Consider the following 20612-nt stretch of genomic DNA (forward strand, 5'->3'; position numbering starts at 1 on the left):
TTTTATTATTTTTACTCTTACCTTGTGACATCTTTTTTTGTTATTCTGCCTGCCTGCTATTGTCTTCAAGATAGAGATGTAAAACTTAAGTTAAAATGAACAGCGTATAGCCCTTGATGCGTGCCTGTTTTAAACTTCCTTGCGTGTGAAGCTTCTTTTTCTTCCTCTTCACTGCGTGTCTACTTATCTCCATATTTACATGCCTGACCTTCTTGTAGCCTTAGATGGAGAGACAGAAATATTAGGCTAAGCTAAACTGGACATGCAGAGCTACCTCGATATGTGCCTATTTCTAGTTGCGCGCGTGCGCGTGCGTACGTGTTTGTTTGTTTGTTTGTGTGTGTGTGTGTGTGTGTGTGTGTGTGTGTGTGTGTGTGTGTGTGTGTGTTTCTCCTGTGCATATCATCCTACATCCATAATTATGTGCCTGACTTCCTCGTGGTCTTACTAACCTTCCAACCTACCTACCACCTTTGGATTTTTTCCTTACTACCTGCTTCTCTCCTTTCCATCCTTGCCTACCTGTATGTTTTCCTTCCCTCTTTCTCTGTATGCCTGCCTCTGTATCAAAATGCCTGACCACCACCTTCAATGCCTGACTTCCGACTACCTTGTAACTTGTCTGCTACCCTAGCCATCGTACCAAGTCCTTGTTTGTCCTCTTTACTTTCCTGCTTGCCTACCTACCTGCCTGCCTTTCTTATATATATATATATATATATATATATATATATATATATATATATATATATATATATATATATATATATATACGGTATATATTAGTTTTTGTCTCCTTGTTTCTCTCTGCTTTCCTTTCTTCCATCTTCATTTTTTGTCTTGCCTGCCTTCGTGCTTACTCTCATTTCTCCTTCCGCCCTTTCCTTCACATATTTCTTTTCCTTCCTCTTTCATCTCATTTTTCACTTCACGTCCTCCCTTTCTTCATATTTTTTTTTTTTTTTCGGTAAACTATGCGTGTGTGTGTGTGTGTGTGTGTGTGTGTGTGTGTGTGTGTGTGTGTGTGTGTGTGTGTGTGTGTGTGTGTGTGTGTGTGTGTGTGTGTGAGACCCATTGCTCCGGAGGTGAATGAATGTAGATTCCAAAATTGTGCACATTGCGGATATGTGTGTCATGGGTGAAGGAAAAGTTAATTAAAATTTGGTGTTTGTATACAACGTATATAAAAATATTATTAATGGATTTCCATGAAATTTGTGGATATATCGGTCATGGGCCAGGGCAGAGTTAATTAAATTTTGGTGGAGATGTGTGTTGTATGGTATAGGCGTTGACGGAGGTATGCGCCCTCAGAGTGCTGTCTAGTTACTTTATTGCATACCGTACTCTTCATACAAGATAACTTATATATTATACTAGACGTAATTCATAGTACCCCACCATTGTTCTTAGTTGCCTGATATGCAAACAAAGCATCAATTTTGTAAAAGAAAAACAAAGCCATCCTCTTCGTAATCCACAGTCAGTACAGTACTTAGATTTAATTATTGCTTTCGTGATGCTGAGAGGATCATTCCTTTGGGTTGTATAAAAGTCAGCATTATACTGACCAACCTGGCTGATTCCTTAACTGTACCAATAAATTTTCCAAAGACAGTATATTAAACATATAAGACAGTAGGATCCAAAAACCTTTTTAATATCAGAATTCTTTGACATAGAAATCAGCAACACTACGTCAAAAATAATTTTTCTAAGTTATCCACATTATTCAAGTGATATGAATATAAAATTTTTAAAAATGTTTATTATTGTAACTACAATTATAACCCGGTTCATATTATGTTACTGTATTACAGTCTATCCACCTATCATCTAATCCTCTACCGACTCATCAGGAGCATAGGGTCCCAGGGCTAGGTTGCTTAGTACATATTTCTCAAGCGAGGGTGACCTGTTGCATACCTCTGAGCGGTATCATGTGAGCAGTGCTGTACATGAGTAATGATGAAACTATACAGTATAATTCCGGAATAGTAAATGTGGTATCATACTTTCAATGAAAAATTAACTATAAAATTTACATTATTACAGCACTGCACGCATAATACGGTATAGCACTGAGAGGTATTAGTTCAACATAACATCACTGAGAACAGATCCATAGCAGAAAGCATTCTGATTATCAGCCAGAGTAACATTGGCAAGCTGGTGGTAACGGCAACGCAGAACGTGAGCAGCCATTTTGGGTTGTCGATTGCGGGTGAATACTCCCTTCCTGTTTCTCCCCGCACGTGGAAGGCCTGCAGAATAGTAGATAATCTTTTAGAGAAATTCCATAGACTTTAACTTTTCCATTACAACATGCTCTACCGAAGGTTATTATTATAACTAACTATAAAGTGCCCAAAGAGCATATACCTCCGCCAACGCCAATAAAATTCAAGATTTACCGCTGTAGTTCGTCTTCCTTGCCAGACGAATAATTTTACGGTCTCACATAGTCAGTCAGTTAATTCTACGGTCTTAGTCTGCTTTGTTACAGAAATTCGGAGAACGCATATGCTACCTCCGCCGACGACAAGAAATTCATTATTTATTTCCGCATTCGGATCCGGATCCATCAAAATATCAATTCAACTCTTAATCGACCCACTGCGCACCTATACACCAGAATTAACTGAAATCCGGTAACAACTTTTTGATATACATACAGTAGTTCACAAACACACAGATAGGCCGACAGACACGAGCGAATACAGGCCGTAACTTCGTTGGCGGAGGTGGTGGTGGTAGAAGCAATAGTAGTAGTGGTGGTAGTAGTAGTAGAAATGAAAACAAGAATTGTAGTAGTAGTAGTAGTAATATAATAATAATGGTAATATTTGTAGTAGTAGTAGTAGTAGTAGTAATGGTAGTAGTAGTAGTAGTAGTAGTAGTAGTAGCGATAGTATTCATCAACATCATTATCATCATAGCCAAATCCTGAACTCTTTTTCCCACCTGCAAGTGGGGTGAGGTAGGACCCATAAAACATGGTAAGAGAAGACACGCTGGAGGGAGAAGGATCAACAGGAAATGGGTCAGATACCCATTCACTTGCTATTCAAGACTCCAGAATCCTGCCTTCACCTCACAGGCCTATCCATCTGCACATTATGTTGGGGGATATTTTTCGTTATAGATGTTTTTTTTATGACCTACTATATAAAACCAATATTTCACCTATCCGGTTAAAAAAACGGGGGGGTGGGAGGGTACCAAATTCTCATCATGTGGGCATCTGAACGTAATTCATCCAACCAGCATGATCCCCCTGTCAGTTACCTAGTTATACCTCACTTTCTTACACACTCATTCACTATATCCATGTTGGTAATAGAACTACCTGAAAACATAGAGCCTACCCATTCCTCATCTGCCGCGTTCGATTTTGAAAGTCATTGTTTCTTTCTTTCTTCAAGGGGAGAGAGAGAGAGAGAGAGAGAGAGAGAGAAACTATTTCTTTCAGCACAATACAAGTATTCTCTGATGCCCTAGAAATAAGGTCGTGTTAAAAATATCCTTGTCATTTCTAACTGTAAAACAACTCAGCGTATTGACTTACTTAGAAGGGTATTGCCACCACCTTTCGGGGTATGAAAATTTCCTTGAGGGGTAGAGAAATCAGCAAAATTCCAAATCATCTCTCCCACAAAGTAGCCCTTGGCACGCAAGATGTCAAATGCCTCGAAATTTTGAACCATGAGCGCTGCTTGATACTCCTCAGTCCATGCCCATGTTGGGTCCTGAAATGCAACTCTTATGAATCGAATATTATATTAGAGTCATATTATCGTTATCATCTCCAGTATTATCTCTGATGCCTTGCTTCTTTCTGAGATCCTACATAAATGGAATGGTTAGGGCAAAATAATCCCCAAGCTCTTTTCTCCCACTGACTTTTGTCCTACTGTCTTAGTTACATATCTATTTCTTCTTTTATTCTAACTGATGCATTGTTCCCACTCTTGATTTACGTACCACAAATGATGCTTCCCATCCAGCATTATCCTAAATCTTGTTTTAAGATCCCAGAACTTAACCACATCTTTTTTAATATGTTAACATCATCTCAAACTACTGTCTTTCCCTTCATCCATTTCACTACATCTCATTGTGTTTTATTCCTATGAGGCTTCCTTCCATACGTAAAGATTTATACAGAGTTTTAATACATAAGTCATCCGTCCTGTTGATACAGTCTGTTAACTCTATCATTTTTTCTAAGTTAAGCCATTACTCGATCTCTCATTCCACGGCAAGCACACTTTGACCTTCTTCACGTTCATAGTTATCCGTTTCATGATATCGTCCAACGAATTGCTTGTAGAAAAATGGATGTTTCATCCACTCCACATCTTACCATGATATGCATCCTTACTATTCGGTCATCTGCTCCCAAACACTTCTTCACATGACATACTAGTGCATCTTTTTCTTTCTCTCTTCTCATCCAATCGTTTTCACCTCTGACACAATTTTTTAAATTATGAAATGATTAATCTGACTTTTACCACCACACTATTCCTTATTAATACATCACAAAAATTCGAGCAGGTTGTCACCATCCACAGTCCCAGTGTGGCTTGCTGCCCACCATGTATCGCCGAGTACAATTAGCTTGTCCTGCCATACCATCAGTTCAGATCACCACCCGGCATCCAACCTCACGATCTCTCTTATTTTGTTCTGACACCACAAGTAACAGTTCATCCCAGTCATATCCTGCACTTCTTCACATAGCCCAGTCTGGGAGGCATATGCTTAAATATTTTCAATACCCATATAATAACCAAAATATGCCAATGAACAAAGCAGAATCAGTGGGAAAGATCACAACTGGAAAACACTATACAAAAGAGAATGAGAAGACACCAAACAATATAGTGTCTTGCTGCACAGGTGGCCAGATCATGAAAGGTGTTGTTGAGGGAGATTGGCTCCTGTGATATAGCTGGAAAAGTTTCTTATAGTCGTCAGAAATTTCAGGCAAGTTCCCTTCTCCTTTTTTCTGAATATAGTAAAGTTATAGCACCTTTCCCGTTAATTATGGCTTTGCTGAAATGACTCTTTCACCAGTAACTATGTCACTGTGATAGACAGGTGCTACCGAGAAGACATTTCTTTCCCTGCTGTAACACTCTCAAGTACTGTCACACAGTAGTTAGCTCTGTAAAAATTATTCAGTGGGTCACATTTTAAACCCAACGCACAAGCCAACATCTATTAATTTTACTTTGCTAAAACTATCTTTCATTCTGTGATTAGATTAATGGCAGAACAAAAGTACCGTGTGCATCAAGTTATTTGAAGTATAACTCCCAAAGAACATAATCTTAGTTGCGCACTCACCATATGAAATCCAGCCAGTGAGTCAGCCCCATACTCTGAGATCATGACAGGCTTGTTATGTAGGAGGTGCCACTCTGAGACGTCCTTTACAGTCTGTTGTTTGATGAGCTCAAGGTGGCCGATGTTTATGTACCAGGAGAAAAACCGATTCACCATGATCACATCAAAGTTCACAACCTAGGAGATGCAATATATATATATATATATATATATATATATATATATATATATATATATACACGGTCAGATTATCTTTGAGACATGTAATATAATTTATAGGTATTTTAGAAATTTATTTCATTATCTCAACAGACTCAGGAACATCAACATGCTGTACAGTAAACTACTAAAGCTATAGCTTATTACATTGTCAAATCCATAATGTGGACCTCACCCTGGTATCAGCTGCAGCACTGTCTGCCCAGGTGTTCAAACGCCCGGTGATTGACGATGGTCAGCTGTTTTTTCTTCATTGTTCTGAGTTTGCCATCGGGATCTACCTCAGGGAAGCAGCTCTGTGTTTTGGCCCTGATTACGCCATGCTAGGATACGTTCGCGAACACGTCGTGAGTTCCTCTTTTGGCCTGGTCTATGAATTCTGGGTGATCTTTTTATGTGCTTTTCCTTCATTGTCTACAGCCACTGGGTTGCTCTGTTTTCTCTTCTTTCTCTCTTTGTCTTTCCCTTATTCCTCCACATCCTGTAAACTCTTGTTCCTTTTATTTTAGTTTTGATTCCGTATGTTTACGTTCCTCCTTTTTGTTTTCTGAGTGCAGACTCGGCCTTTTGATTTCGTGTATGTGCACTCGGATGGTCAGCATGGATTCAATTGGATGCATCTCACCTCCTTCCTTTTTTTAAATGCAAGGAAGAGGGAACCAAAGACTAGAAACCTGCAAGATTGTTCCCTCCAAGCAAAAAAAAAAAAAAAAAAAGCCAAATTCAAAATCCATTCATTTCGGGATGCAGCGTCTCCCGTTTGTTGGCTGTCCCTGCGATACTTGCAACTTTTGTCCGTGGAGTATGTCTCCTGTGTGCGATGTTTGTTCCTGAGTACTGCCTTGCCGCTTGTCACTGTCCCGTTTTTATGGCCCAGTCGGTGTGCCGTTTCTGTGGCCTTATGGAGCTTCGTTTTTTTTTTGTATAGACTCTTCATCATGTGTTCCTTCTAAGTGGGACTCCCTTACTTCAGTGAGACATCTCCACTGACCACTGATCAGCCTGGGATCGGCCTGTCGTTAGTGCCACAGCAACAGCCCCTTCCATGTGTCTTGCTATTGCATCCCGCCTCTGCAGTCTGTCTTTGTTGTAGTCCCTGCCCTTGGTGGCATTCCTAGGCCTGTCAGCAGTGAGTTCCAGGCTTCTTCTGGTATTATGCCCTATACAACATACTCTTTTCTGACCCATTTTCCTTCCAAGGCATCCCTTTTTTAAAGTATTCCCCTATTGCGTTTCCCCTTAAGACCTTTCCTCCCGTTTAAACACATTTTAAAACAAAAGCATCCCTTATTAAGACGTCCTTCTTTCATATGTCCATTCTAAGATTTCCCTCATTAAGGCTCATTCTCTTACGCCATTACGCCTCAGACGTTCCACCCATAGACGTTACCCCAAAGTTGTACATCTCGAGCATTTTCCTACCACAATAATCCATGCTTCATTATGTCTCTTAAATACTGGTGGTGTTATTGCCAACATTCAGGCCATCAGTTCACTGTGACATATATTGTGGTGGACATGAATTTCTCAAGAAGTGAATCCAAGCTCCTCTTCCAAGTTCTTAAGGTTTATTATTGCCTTATATATTACTTAATCATTACGAGCGGACCAGACCAGCAGTGCAGCTAGTGCACTGCCTGATGGAAAGGTGCATAGCTTCATTTTGAAACACTGAACATCAGAACTGAATGCCGTGCTCCTTCTGCCATGTCTGGAGCCATTTTAATCTTGAGGTGCAATGGGTGTAAGTGGCTCCTACCAACAGCTGTGGCTGTTATGCCCCTAACTAAGACATGGGCCTCTGTCCATTATCTGCTGCTCAGACATAAGTGATGACCCTTATGTTTTTTTTTTTGTCCACTTAACGTAATAATGTGAAAGACAAAAAATGGACCTCTCTATCTTGACATCGATAAAAACATCCTTACCTTTGCTCAGTCTGTATACATTATCTTCACCCGGAATCAGTTGGCCTAACTGCTTCCTCTGTTTATAGGAAGAGACAAAATTCTGAAAAGTATGCCTAAAACTAGGAGCAAACACTGGCTTGGACTAACCCCTTCACTCCTCGTCTGCGGACTGGCCACATAGTACCTGGACATCAAGGTAACAGTAATCACAAACGTCCCATCCAACACAGTAGCATCATCTACCTACCTCAGAGGCTGAATACAGTTCAAGTACTTCGCATGTTAAAGTTCTAGATCTAAGGTGTTGCGTCTTTCTAAACGACAGGCAGCTTGTACCTTAGTAAACGTATGCCATGATGCTAGTGTCCAAAAGGAAAAGAAAGCAGACTTTTTCATTAACTGTCTTCATTCATCCTTATTCATTTTCTCGGCCAGCGACAGTTACAGTCTTCACCACTCACCTTCACCTTCATAGGCTTCTGTCCCCACCTTACCTCTACTGTCTAACCACTTCCATGTGGAGGCGGCTTAGTCCCAGTCCCGGGATCCCTCTCTTCCCGATCTCTCTCATCACTTTCAGAAGGCCTTGACTGATGTCTCGGACTTGAACTTGTTGGACCGTATACCCGGTCTTTACTCCTTTCTGGATCCCATCTTGACCCCAGGTTCCTATTCTAGGCCCTACCCTTTCCCGGCTCCGCCTCCCCAAACAAGATCTCCTTACTTTCGTTCTAAGCATCCATCGCCTCTCCCTCCTGATTCCTCTTCCTAGTTGTTCGATTCGGATCTGGAGAGAGAAGCAGACTTTCCATTCTTCTCCCAAGAGCCATTTTTTCAACTCTGGTGGGGCTTCTTTATCATCGTCCCTCTTCATCCCCTTCACCTCAATTGTCTCTGCAGAAAATCATGGATCTTTCATTTACCCCATCTCCTCCATCTCTTCTTATCTTTGACTTTTGTACATGGTCCTATTTCTGGTGGCTTTCGCCTCAGAAGCCCGAATGTCAGAACTCCATGCCATGCCTTGTGAGTACACTAACAAAACTTCTCCCCATACTTATCGTCGGTCACAGACTTTTCTATTCCAGATTTCACTTACAGATAACGAACAGGTAGTTTTTAGTCGAAACCTATCAAAATTCTGACCCTCGAATCAGATCCAACTCATCATTACTTCTATCAAGTTCAAAAATTTCATTGTATTTTCAGACGGCTCAACCAATGAATCCTAATGGATTTTGGATTTGACCATAATCACATACACTTTGCCCTACCTCTCAGTCTCAAAGCTATTGTGTTCATTTATAAAGCTGGCCAGCTTTGCGGCTACTCCATGTGCACATGATGTCAGAAAATTCATGTCATCTATTTTCATTTTGGATCACTTTTCAACACATAACCTATTCGATCAGAGAATATGGGCATCACCCAATTCTTTCTTTAGATTTTACGTGCATCCCAGAGTTTTCCTATATTCCCTCAGACTTAAATGCTTGTCGTCTGCCTGTTCATGAGTGTATATGTCATGAGATCATTTTATTCAGCGTTCCTAGTAGATATAACAGTTTTTCTCCTTTATACCGAAATCCTAATCATGACAACAGTACTTATGATTGTCTTTGACTGCTACAGTCAACATCCAGCCATCTGACCCGAAAGCAGCAGTCATTTTTGTAGGTGAGCTAAATGCTCATGATTCAACGACTTGACTCACTTTCGCCTACAGATCAGTGCGGTCCAGCTACCCTGGATTTTGCTGATTTGTCTGGATGTGAACAAGTTGTATGTGGTCTAAATCATGTTTCGGACAACTGCCTAAACTTTGTTCTCAGAGACGTGCCTGGACTTATTGATGCTGATGTGGACTCTCCTTCAGGCCCCTCTGATCACTCTGCTTTATTCATTAACTTCCAAACCGACTTCATTCTTCCTAATCTTTTCATCTCCTGTAAAGTATTGAACATTTCACAGATCAACTGGGCTAGTATCAGTACTGGCTCTGAAGACATTAGCTGGTGCCCCAGTTACAATGCCCTCTGCTCTATTGAAGTTCTTAACAGTGCCCTATTAGATATTACAGGAGATTCCCAAATAAGATACGCCATCTACACAGACTCCACGTCTACTACGTTTTTAGTTCCTTTCACTGTTTCCTAGTTACCCACCACCCCCTATCCCTCTGTCAACATGCATCTCTGACACTCGTGAGAAGTGGGGTGAGGCCAAGAAGAGGAGCAAAGGAGAAAAGATGGGAAGGGAAATAGAAAATGAGAAGACAGGAAAGAAGTACCGACTCTTAACGAGGATACAACAACCTTGTTGGATGCATAGCAATCAGTGCAAACCCCGTAGAGAACACTCTGGTGCCAGGGCAAGTGCTAGAGTACCACTCCCCTCAGTGATCCTCACGGGCACTGTGTTGTTCATGCATCTTTCTCTTCAACAACTTCTGGCTGTATTAAAATGAATCCAAACACCAATTTGTGCACAGAGGTGGATATAGGGGTTTTGACCCCTTCCTAAATATGTTGGCAATAACTTACCTGGAGTGGTAAAAAATACCAGACTGTAAAAAGCAATAAGCTATCAAAGATCATGCCTTACGTGTGAAGCTAAAGACTCAGGGTAAACAAATACATAGCAGATACTAACAAACAAAATTAATCATTATAAGCACTGCAATTGTTCACTTCCTGTACAAATTCCTTGTTTAATATAAAAATAAAAGTTATCACTGGCATGCATAACCTTGCACAAGTGAAAGAAAATAAAGATTTTGATTTCCATTAAGCAAGAACTCAAATTACCAGTACTTAACCCATTCTGCAGTAACTAAAAAAACATAGACTGTATTTAATTCATTCAGTGCCTGCGAGCAAGAGAGAGACATACGGGCATAGTATGATGCTGTATGGTTATGAAACGGGTAATATAAGAGGAAGATGTTCACAAATTAAGCATAATGAAATGGGAATGGCATGCTGGAAGTGTATTGCCACACTGAGGGAAAGGCATCTTGAACTGGAGGGGTTGGATGTACACTATACTGACCCTTTCATTGCATGAAACGTCATTTGAACTCTGTGTGTGTGTATATATATATATATATATATATATATATATATATATATATATATATATATATATATATATATATATATATATATATCATCTAATCCTGTACTAACTGTTACAAAAAAAAATGTCAGTGGGCTGAAGCTGTTGATGTTGTTGTTCTTGCTGTTTTTGCCCCAGGCTCATCTAGACGTGATCTACTCGTATATGAACTGTAGACTGAATTCTCATGAAGTTCACTATCCTCCTTTTCGGGGACAGGGAGGGGGTTGAGGGGCGTCTGTATAGCCGAACAGTGAACTGCCCGGTTTTATCAATGTCACCACGTGAAGACGTCCCTCTCCAGCACCGGATTGAAGGAGCTATGAGGACTCCTAAGTACTGAGTGATAAGTTGTTCACATGGGTTGGTTAAGATGGAATGGACATGGGGAGAGAGTGTGAGAGAGTAACTGGATAAAGCATGGTCAGGCATGGACATGGGACTGGGAGAAACCCTGTTGGACAGACCATGGAAGAAACGGAATGAAATCATACGAGTACAAAGGAAAGCAAACTGTAACATAATTATTGGTCCTTTCGAGGCTGTTTGCTATAGAATAGTTTATAACTAATATAACTATTCTTCGGGTTTAAGACAAGAATAAAGGAGTAGGAAAGGTCTTGAGAAGGGACCTCAGACTAGGGAACTTAACTGGAATGCTGCAGGAGACCGTGCAGTTTGGAAAGCATCTATCAAGTAGTGAAAAATGACTCATACAAATTGTGTGTGTGTGTGTGTGTGTGTGTGTGTGTGTGTGTGTGTGTGTGTGTCTTGTTTTGCTAAAATTCTTACGCAGCCACCATCTATTATTGCATTGAGGGCTGTTTATCAATTATGCATCATTCAAAAAACATTCTGTTCTACAGAATCATGAATTCAGAAGTCCACAACACTCAAGTCAGATTCAACCCCCCCTCAGAGATACTCGTAATTTGAGCCTGGGAGCATCAACCCAGTCTCTGATAAGCTAAAGCCTTATTTTGGCATATCGATTTTTAGCAGGGGTGTCTCAAACCGATTTAAGAACGAATCAAGCCCCCAGTCCAGCTCGAGCCTCGTTTTAGTACTGGGGTTATAGATCCACCCAACTCCTGTATTTGGTACAGAACCACTGATTACTCTCCACTAATATGCCCCTGTTCACCCCCATTAACTATAAACTCTGTCCTCTTCATCTTCACTGTCAAATCTCTCTACTGCGTATCCTGTAAAATGGAGAGAACTGCAGGATGTTGAAAAGTACCTTACAAGATGTAAAACTGTGCAGTAATTTCTTTTAATTATTATCATACCAAAATTATTTCATATTTACCCTGCTCAGTCACTGCGCTTGCTATTTTTCCTTATACAGCATGACCGCATCTTACTCTCACTTTTTTTCTGCAAATGTTTCGACATACTAGAGTGTAGTCAACTTTCATTAAGTACTCCAGAATGGGTTAACAAAATGTTAAATTCTACTGTATAAACTCTGTAACCATAATATGTACAAAAAGCCACAACCAATATTTAAATAAATGAGGACATACAGCGTGCTCTTTCCGACTGAAGTGTTTAATGGTACCCGTAACTGGACGAGAAGAATCAGCAGACTTAGTAGCAGAAACAATTGCTCTGGGGGTCAAAGAGAGAACTATCAAGAATGGTTACAGTTACTGTCTCACAGCAAAAATAATAATTATTATTAGGAGAAACTACCATGATTTTTTTTAAAGTCAATCATTTCATTGCCATATGAGAGACTTGGGAAGACTACAAAAGAATATACAAATACAGTATCTATATTGGAGGGGTTTAGAATAAAACTAGCTGCTGTATTTGAGAGCCCTAGGTATGTAGTGCTTTGGTAACTACCATTCTTCTCCAAGCCATCTCCTTTCCTACTATTTGGTAAAAAAGAAAAATGTAAATGAAATTCATCAAATTTACACTCAAGGCACCTACACCGTGTGCACCTCTTCCCTTAGTGGCTGTGGCATAGCTAGTCAGGGCATTTAGATATACTGACCCTGGCGCTTTGCTATGCTAATACACTGGTTGTCATTTGTTATACCCAAGACAAAGTAGTAGATCAGAGTAGAGAGCGAGGTGACATGAAGGAGGGTGGGAAGGACTCCTTGTCTGGGAGGGCATCACAGGGGCATTACCTTCTTACAATTCACAGCGAATAAAATAAATGGTGAAAATTAAACTCGGTACCCCTCAGTATTGCTTATGGTCAGCTAGAGTAGTTGACAAATTGTATGAGTGTGTGCCACAGTTATGAAACTGGATCATTAGAGAATTATTAATATGAAAATCATTCAGTATTTTGGGGTTCATAAGATATAATAAATTTATAAGATGTGAGTATGTACCGTGACAAATATCGGTAAGGTTAACCAAAGTCAATTAAGAGTAAGTTTGGTTGGCCTCCTGACCTATCCTCATTGAACTCATTGTATAGCTGTCCCTTAGTGATTTTATTTAATTATTTATTTATTTTTTTACTATCAACTTCTGAGCAGTGTAAGCTGATCATGAAGTGGGTCTTTCCTGTATTGCTAACCATTAAGACTGGGCTTAGTATGGAAAGGTCTCTTGGCTGAATACCATTCTACTTCTGTAAAGGACCCTGGTATCTCCTCAAGAAGAAACTGGGAGGGACGAGGATTGGGTCAGTGTGACTCATCAATGAGGCTGGCAACTTTTGGTGCTAATAGCGCAGCTCAAGCCGTATGTCGAATGTAATGTGCTTGAGGTTGACAACCCAGCTACTGACTCTTAAGGAATGGATGGGACTTGTTTAGGTAGTAGTTTTGGTGATGCATTGGCGACTTATTATACTGTAATTCTTTGGATAGAAGTACTCCCCCCTCCCACTTCTGTACTTCTGGGTAGAAGTCCCCCCCCCCCACTTCTGTACGTAAGTATCTTAATGTACAGAAGTGGGAGGGGGAGGGGGACTGTTATCACTGACCAGTGATGCTAATCAGTCACTGAACTTTAATCAAGCCCCTCCTAAGACTGACGACAACATCAAAAGGACATTAATAGTAGACAGCTGTGAGTATGTGAACCATAGGCAGCGAGTGGCTAGTGGTTAGCTGCATCAGAAACTACTGAGGCAGGTCAACCAGTTGTATACTGACTTGTGTCGGGCATATTAAATGGTTTTACCCTGAGGCAAGCACCTAACTGGAGATTTATATAAACCCAGAGAATGTGGTCTACTGATAGGCTACATAAAGGTAAGATGAAGAGACGGATAGCAATTAGAGGCGCTTATGGTGTAGACACACTAGAAACAAGATGAACGCATTCAGAGAGAGCATACCTCCTACAACGCCAATACCAAAGAACTCAGATAATTTCCATCAACTCTTTTTTGGCACATGATCCACATATCCACAAAATTTAACTAAAATCCATCAATAACTTTTTGAAATATCTATTGGGTACACACGCGCGCACACACACACACACACACACACACACACACACACACACACACACACACACACACACAAACACACACACACACACACACCAAGTCCTGAACCGGGAATCTAACTCAGAGCAACACCAAAATTAAATAAACTCTTTCACGGCTCATGACCCATATATCCCCCCTCAAAAAAAAAAAAAAAAAAAAAAAAAAAAACCTACATGAGTATCACAGTGGAGGAGAGGTGCAAGAAATATGGGTGGGGTGAGCATAATGGAGGAGTCTCAACCAGCACAGTAAATGCCCATGTCTATTCTATGTTCAAAACGAACAGTAATATTCAGTCGGGAAAGCATGAACATCCTAACTGCACTATCCGCAGAAGTGAACCATTTCTTCCCCACTGCCATCCTACTGGCAAGGTGGTATAATGATGTTCTGCTATGACACCCATGGCAACATTAGCGGTCTGAAATGGCCAAGCTGTGAAATTAGACAAGGAGCACTCTAAAATGTAACAACTGCCTTGTGACCTTGATGTATGACCGACTGCTCTCAAAAGTGAATTCCATACTTCATTCTTGCCTCAAACTTAACACATGCACCAAGTTTGATCCAAATCAGATACGAACTGACTGAGTTGACCTTGCCTGTGACCTTGGCCTGTAGCCCTTATCTGCAAAGTTTACTTCAACCCCTGAACCCTTCTACAAAATATGGTGCAATTCGTATAAAAGCTGTTTAAGTTGGCCTTGATATGTGACCTTGACGTTTGACATTGTTCGAAAAAAAATAAAAAATAGGCAACCCCCCTTGGCTGTCCCATCTACCCCTCCACTGGATTTTGAGCTCGGATAAATGTTGTTTGAATTATTTTATTCACACACACACACACACACACACACACACACACACACACACACACACACACACACGTCCATCAAAACATATCCCCTCTCGTTTCGCGAGTGCAAAAACTACCTAGCGTTATCTGGTTATATGGTGACCATCCATTGTACTAAATGGATTGCTGGGTTACAGGAAATCATTTGGCGTGTCATTCAGCCTAGTCACCCGAAGGCAGCACTACATAGGGTGAGTTAATTGTGGGCGCTTCCACCCCTGAAATAATGCTACAAATGCAGCTAATTATTACGTACTGCCAGGTCCTCATTTTTGTCAACTGCGAGAACACCAGTAATATGGTGCTGCATCAAACCTCAGGGTGGCATTAACTACATTACTGCATATACATTCTTTTAAACCTGAAACCCAACAGGTACAGGAAATATGAAGTAAGCTGAGGATTATACCTTACTGTATACAAAATCTGGTACACAACTGAAAAAAAAAAAAAAACATAATTTGAAAGCCATTACTCATGCCAGTTGTATTTTATCTGTAGTGTGCTGTATACACAAATAAGTACTCAATAATTTCTGAATGGGGATATTTACAGTTGACTATAAACATCTCTAGACAGTGGCATCAAAGCTAACAATTTTTAAAACTGCATAATCACTTAATTAGTGGAGGTAACTAACAATTGAAGTTGGGGAACAATCAATGATAAGTGAAAGTGCTGGTATAACAGCTACATTTACGTTTGTCATCCTTCTACATATTATAAGAAATAATATCCTTGTTTATCACAGGTGGGCAGATCGAATTACAAATACTATAGATACCTGTCAAAGAGATTTTTCCAAATCACACAACTCATGGTAAATACGTTGATTCTGTCACATGATAAATACAACTTCTTTGCAATCATCCATATAATCACCCACCTTTATTCCGTAACCAAATCACCACCCCAGCAAAGAATTATGCTGTACTTCAGTATTTAATTACAATAATTTACTAGTTGATATAAAAAAAAAAAAATGTCATCCCATAATATACTGCACTGTAATAATACATAAATGGCATTTCTCAGTAATTCCTAACCACTGGAATACATAACAAACCGGCACATGGCCTGACTGTCTTCCACTGCAACAAGGAAAAATATCACCCTACCTGAAGTAATCCTTGGAGGCAAGCTGTTTTGACTCGGGTTCGTTGGCAACACTCCACATGATCACGCTAGGCCGGTTTTTGTCACGCCTTATTAGTTCCTTCATTACTGAGATGTGCTTCTTCATCAGCACCTCCCCAAATCCACTGAAAAAATAAAAATAAAAAATCGAGACACCCTTCCTCATCTTCTAACTTATCTCATCACTCTACTGTTCCGTCCTAAGCTCTTGCAGAATCATACATCATACTTTACATGTATACTGTTATTTAATTACCTCTTCCAATTCATATGATACCGATATACTTCATAAGCCCGCAGACGGGTGACTACCATCGACCCTGGGAGGTACTACCATGAGTGAAATATGACTACAGGCTTGGTAACTAGCCCCACAGCCATCACTAGCACAAATATAGTCAAAATACAAACTAAGACTAATATTGTTGCAGATGTTATTAAGGAAGAGAAGGCAAGAGAAGAGAAGAGAGAGAGAGAGAGAGAGAGAGAGAGAGAGAATAATATCGTATCAGTACCTCAGATGAAGTCTTACCTGAGGCCAACAGCAGGACTCTCATCAATGACCATGATGCCCTCTTTATCAGCCATGTCCATAATCTCTTCAGCATAGGGGTAGTGTGAGGTGCGAAAGCTGTTAGCGCCTAGCCACTTCAACAGGCTGAAGTCCTTCACAATTAATGGGTAGATAACACCTCTCCCTAGAATCTAAGAGGAAGAAAGATACATCTGTCTTACTGGGACCTGGTAAAATTATGGATGGTACCACGGAAAGTTTCAGTAGCATTCAAATTATGTGTCCGTTGAAAATACAAAAAAAAAGTAAGCGTTCTTCAGTGTAAAAAAAAAAAAATCCCTTTTCATTTGGACATAAATGAGTTGAATCTATCCATCAGAATGAAATAAGTCTTTCCCACATACATCTCATCATTCTGGTTGAATGAAGCTTGGGAATTTTTCTCTGACCTAAAAAGGATGAGGCAAAGGGTGGTACTGACTGCAGGAAACCAGAAACATATGAAGAAACTTTGTTTTCACAGATTATTATCTTCAGTGGTGCATGTTGCTCCATCTGCAATTGCCTCCACATAAAAGTACTACGACGTGGGGGTGGGGGATATTAGAGGTCTCATGTGGCACTGGTGTATTTGTTTATGTCTCACGTCTGCTGTTCGAACAGTCCCATAACAGTGGTCAGACCACAGTACACACGAGAAGCAAATACGTAAATGATACCACATAAGTCCCCAACACACCAACCTCTGTAGTACTCATAAGCGAAGGTAGCTGTACCTGTCACTGATCTACAGTTTACAAGGGGTACTGTTTTCCCCTTCTCTAAAGGACATAGAAGAAAAACTGGCCATCTGAAGCATGAGGAGCAAAAACGAAAAGGAACTTTAATTAATGGATATTGGATGGCTGCAACTCTTACCATAGTAGAATTAAAATCTTCATGACAGAATTTTTAAAAATGCAGCTCTTTTCTTTCCAAGATCTACCGGTCCATCATTGGATCCTACCAAACGAAAAGATAGCAGAGATGGAGGCAAGTTTGCCGCGTGAACTTCAGTAATATGAGGACCTAGATGAGTCGTGGACAGTGCACATCATAGCCAATGTAAGAAAGAAATCAGAAACAGAATATACAAAGATCAGACTTGATGTCACAGATGGATCCAAATGCACCAAAGAGGCAAGACACATAACTCCTCATCCTTCCCGCTCCTTTTATTTCAGCCTGATGTGCTGAAGGAAAGAGAGGAGAGGGTAACAGCTGTGGTGGAAAACAAGTGTCCCTATCCACTCATCACTTAGTGCGTAAGCTCACTCAACGCATTCAGTTTAATCAATGTACCAATGGGGTGGGGGGGAATAATGAAGGGAGAGACATTATCAAGGAACGCTCTCTCAATAAGGAATTTGCAGTACTTTGACCCATGAAGAAAAAAAAAAAACTTGCACAAGGCCTTATTTTAGCGGAGTGGTGGTTTCATTCTTTAACGCCTACGTAGCCTCGAAGAAGGAAAACAGAGAACTTGAAGTAAGAAGGGAAACTGAACAGGTAAGAGAGTCATTAAGGTCACTAAGTTCTTCTAGTCAGCAAATGAAGGATGTTATTGTAAAATCCACCATTGCACTGGTCTCTCCGTGCTGAGTGCCTAGTTAACTAAGAGTTTCACCAGAAAGGGAGGTTCGCACCTAAGTAGTACGTTCACTAAACCGGGAAGAGGTTATCTCAACAATACCGTAAAACGAAACACAGAGCCCCAATCTCAAGTAACCAAGATTAAGATAATTCCTAGATAAAAGCATGTTTTTTCTTGCCCTTCTGTGGCTTCCTGGAGCCAATGACCACCAGTATCTCAGCCTTTCTTCATCTGAAATATATTCCCCAGCATCCACTAGGCAAGATTTTTTTTTTCTTTAGATAATGAATGGAGGAAGGAAAAACAAAGGAAAAAAAATAAGTCCATATGCCTAAAGGCATCCTCCATTCATAAAATATTTATAACAACTGCATTTTAATTGAAGTGGATTAAATGTTTGTGGGAAGCAACTCCCAGGAAGTGAATTCCAGAGAGTAGTAGTTCTGGGGATAGATGAATTTTGATAAGCAGAGGTTCTGCATTGCGGGGGAGAGAGTGTGAATTCATGGGCGCTCCCAGCTGCCCGAGTATTTCTGGAGAAAATGTGAAAGGGAGGCACAATTGAAGCCAGCTTGTCAGAGCACTTACGGTAAAAATATCGATAAAATAATGCTAAAGAAGCAACATCTCTACGTACCGATAATGGAGGAAGGTCCTGCATAATGGCAGGATTATTGATTAATCTAATGGCTTTATTTTGAATTTTGTCCAACTGCCTCATGCAACCGCTCCACATCCACTCCACAGTGGTGAACAGTATTCGATCTGAGAACGAACATGACTTTTGTATATTGTGGCCATCCGCTCGTCAGTGAAGAACTCACGAACTCTGTACATAAGTCCCAATTTTTTAGAAGCATTTTTAGCAAGGAAACAAGCGAGCCAGTTAGAAACTCGCTCGCTTGTTTCCATCGGGTGATTCCGGTAGTTAATGACAAATAGAAAATAACTGTTCTCAAAGTAGTGCAAATCATACAAATAAATACTGAGAGCTTCATACACCAAATATTTCATCATGAATCAGGTTTAGGAAACTCACATCAGCATCTTCATGTTTTCCACAGCCTCGCAAATACACTGGCTTATTGTTGATTGTCAGAGTTGTCGAATTCCAGCCAAGAGTACGAATTCCAACCTTCTGTGGGTACACGTCTAAGTTGCCCTCAGCGTCAGACACCATTACCTGTACCAGTATAAAGTCATATGAATGTCAGCAATAGAATGGCACACGAGAACTTATGAAGGCAATGTGTGATAGGATGGACTGTGAAGAGGGCTGGAAGACTGTGAAAATGAAGAATGAGAAGTAGATAAATAAACAGAGAGAGGAGGGAAGGGGAAGGTGGAGGGAAGGGAAGTGGGGGGAGGAAGCGGGGGAGTGGAAAGGAGAAGGGGAGGGAAGGAATTTCCTCTTTCGTTAGCCCGTTCGTTTATGAAGGGTCCAACATGCTTGCATGTGTCAGCCATGGCCACCTAATGGGGGCTCTCCACGTTGCTCGATCTGCAACAGCCTCCCTGTTCAGTCCCTTATCAATGAGGTCAAAGTCTATGACCTCGTCCTAAGTCTTTAAACTTAGTAAACTCATTTGATGACAGCTAAATGCAGTGATATGCCATCATCATACTGTATGGGGCAAGTAGAGAGTGCTTATATCCCCTTAGGACTGAGGGATCTCTCCTGAACAGAGTAAAACCATGTGGCAGCATTCAGAACAATGTAAAATAAAAGCTGTCATTGTACCAAGTAATTAAAAAAGTTCCGTAAAAAGGTAGAAAAAGCAAGAAAACAGTGGATAATATGGCAATATGGGATAGTTTATGCTTACAAACGGAACACAGGTTACAGGAAGAGCAAAGAGTTTTAATAAAAACAGCTTCGAAAGGAACAACAGGTCTGCTACTGTATGTTTTTTCTTGTGATTTCAAAAACTGCAATTTGGGCATTGAAAATATAGATGTATAAGAATTTAGGAAGTGTTAAAGGAAAAAAAAAGAGGGCGTAAGGTGTATATTGTCCATTTCCTCCAGCCTTCTGCTTATCAGTGTAACTGGGTGTGGAGGAATGAGATATGAACACGACAGAGGACACTTTTGATAGTCGGAACCATTCCTGCAGTATTGTAGGGGGAAAGTAATAATTACTTACGTGGGAGGCGAAGGAACGATCCCCAAAGGTCCCACTATTTATGAAATCTGGTCCTGGATAAGGTGTAAAATTTCGTGTGCCTACGTCAGCAATTTTGGCTTTGTCCTCCCTGGAGGCAGTTCACTCGTGGAGGGTGGCCACTGGGGAACAGTCCCTATCTAAAGTTTGGCTGGGCTGAACATCTACCAGTATGCTAAATTTCGTGTCCCTAGCTTAAAAATCATGGCCGTGCATGAAGCCTTTGGACAAG

General features: G+C 40.5%; 1 protein-coding gene across 1 annotated transcript in view; it reads right to left on the reverse strand.

The window, feature by feature from the left end:
* Nucleotides 1–2091: 2091 nt before the first annotated feature.
* Nucleotides 2092–20612, reverse strand: part of LOC145409029 (beta-glucuronidase-like) — a 57081-nt gene continuing 38560 nt past the window's right edge. Inside the window, exons 9-15 of the mRNA XM_080279595.1 lie at nucleotides 19256–19399; nucleotides 16602–16774; nucleotides 16051–16194; nucleotides 12131–12215; nucleotides 5356–5532; nucleotides 3602–3749; nucleotides 2092–2255 (exon numbers count right to left, since the gene is read on the reverse strand). Of these exons, the coding sequence (XP_080135721.1) occupies nucleotides 2092–2255; nucleotides 3602–3749; nucleotides 5356–5532; nucleotides 12131–12215; nucleotides 16051–16194; nucleotides 16602–16774; nucleotides 19256–19399 (1035 nt within the window). The remainder of the gene's footprint in view (nucleotides 2256–3601; nucleotides 3750–5355; nucleotides 5533–12130; nucleotides 12216–16050; nucleotides 16195–16601; nucleotides 16775–19255; nucleotides 19400–20612) is intronic.

This window comes from Coenobita brevimanus, chromosome 79 (genome assembly GCF_032717465.1).
Source record: "Coenobita brevimanus isolate Jiangsu-jjx chromosome 79, ASM3271746v2, whole genome shotgun sequence".
NCBI classification, from domain to species: domain Eukaryota; kingdom Metazoa; phylum Arthropoda; class Malacostraca; order Decapoda; family Coenobitidae; genus Coenobita; species Coenobita brevimanus.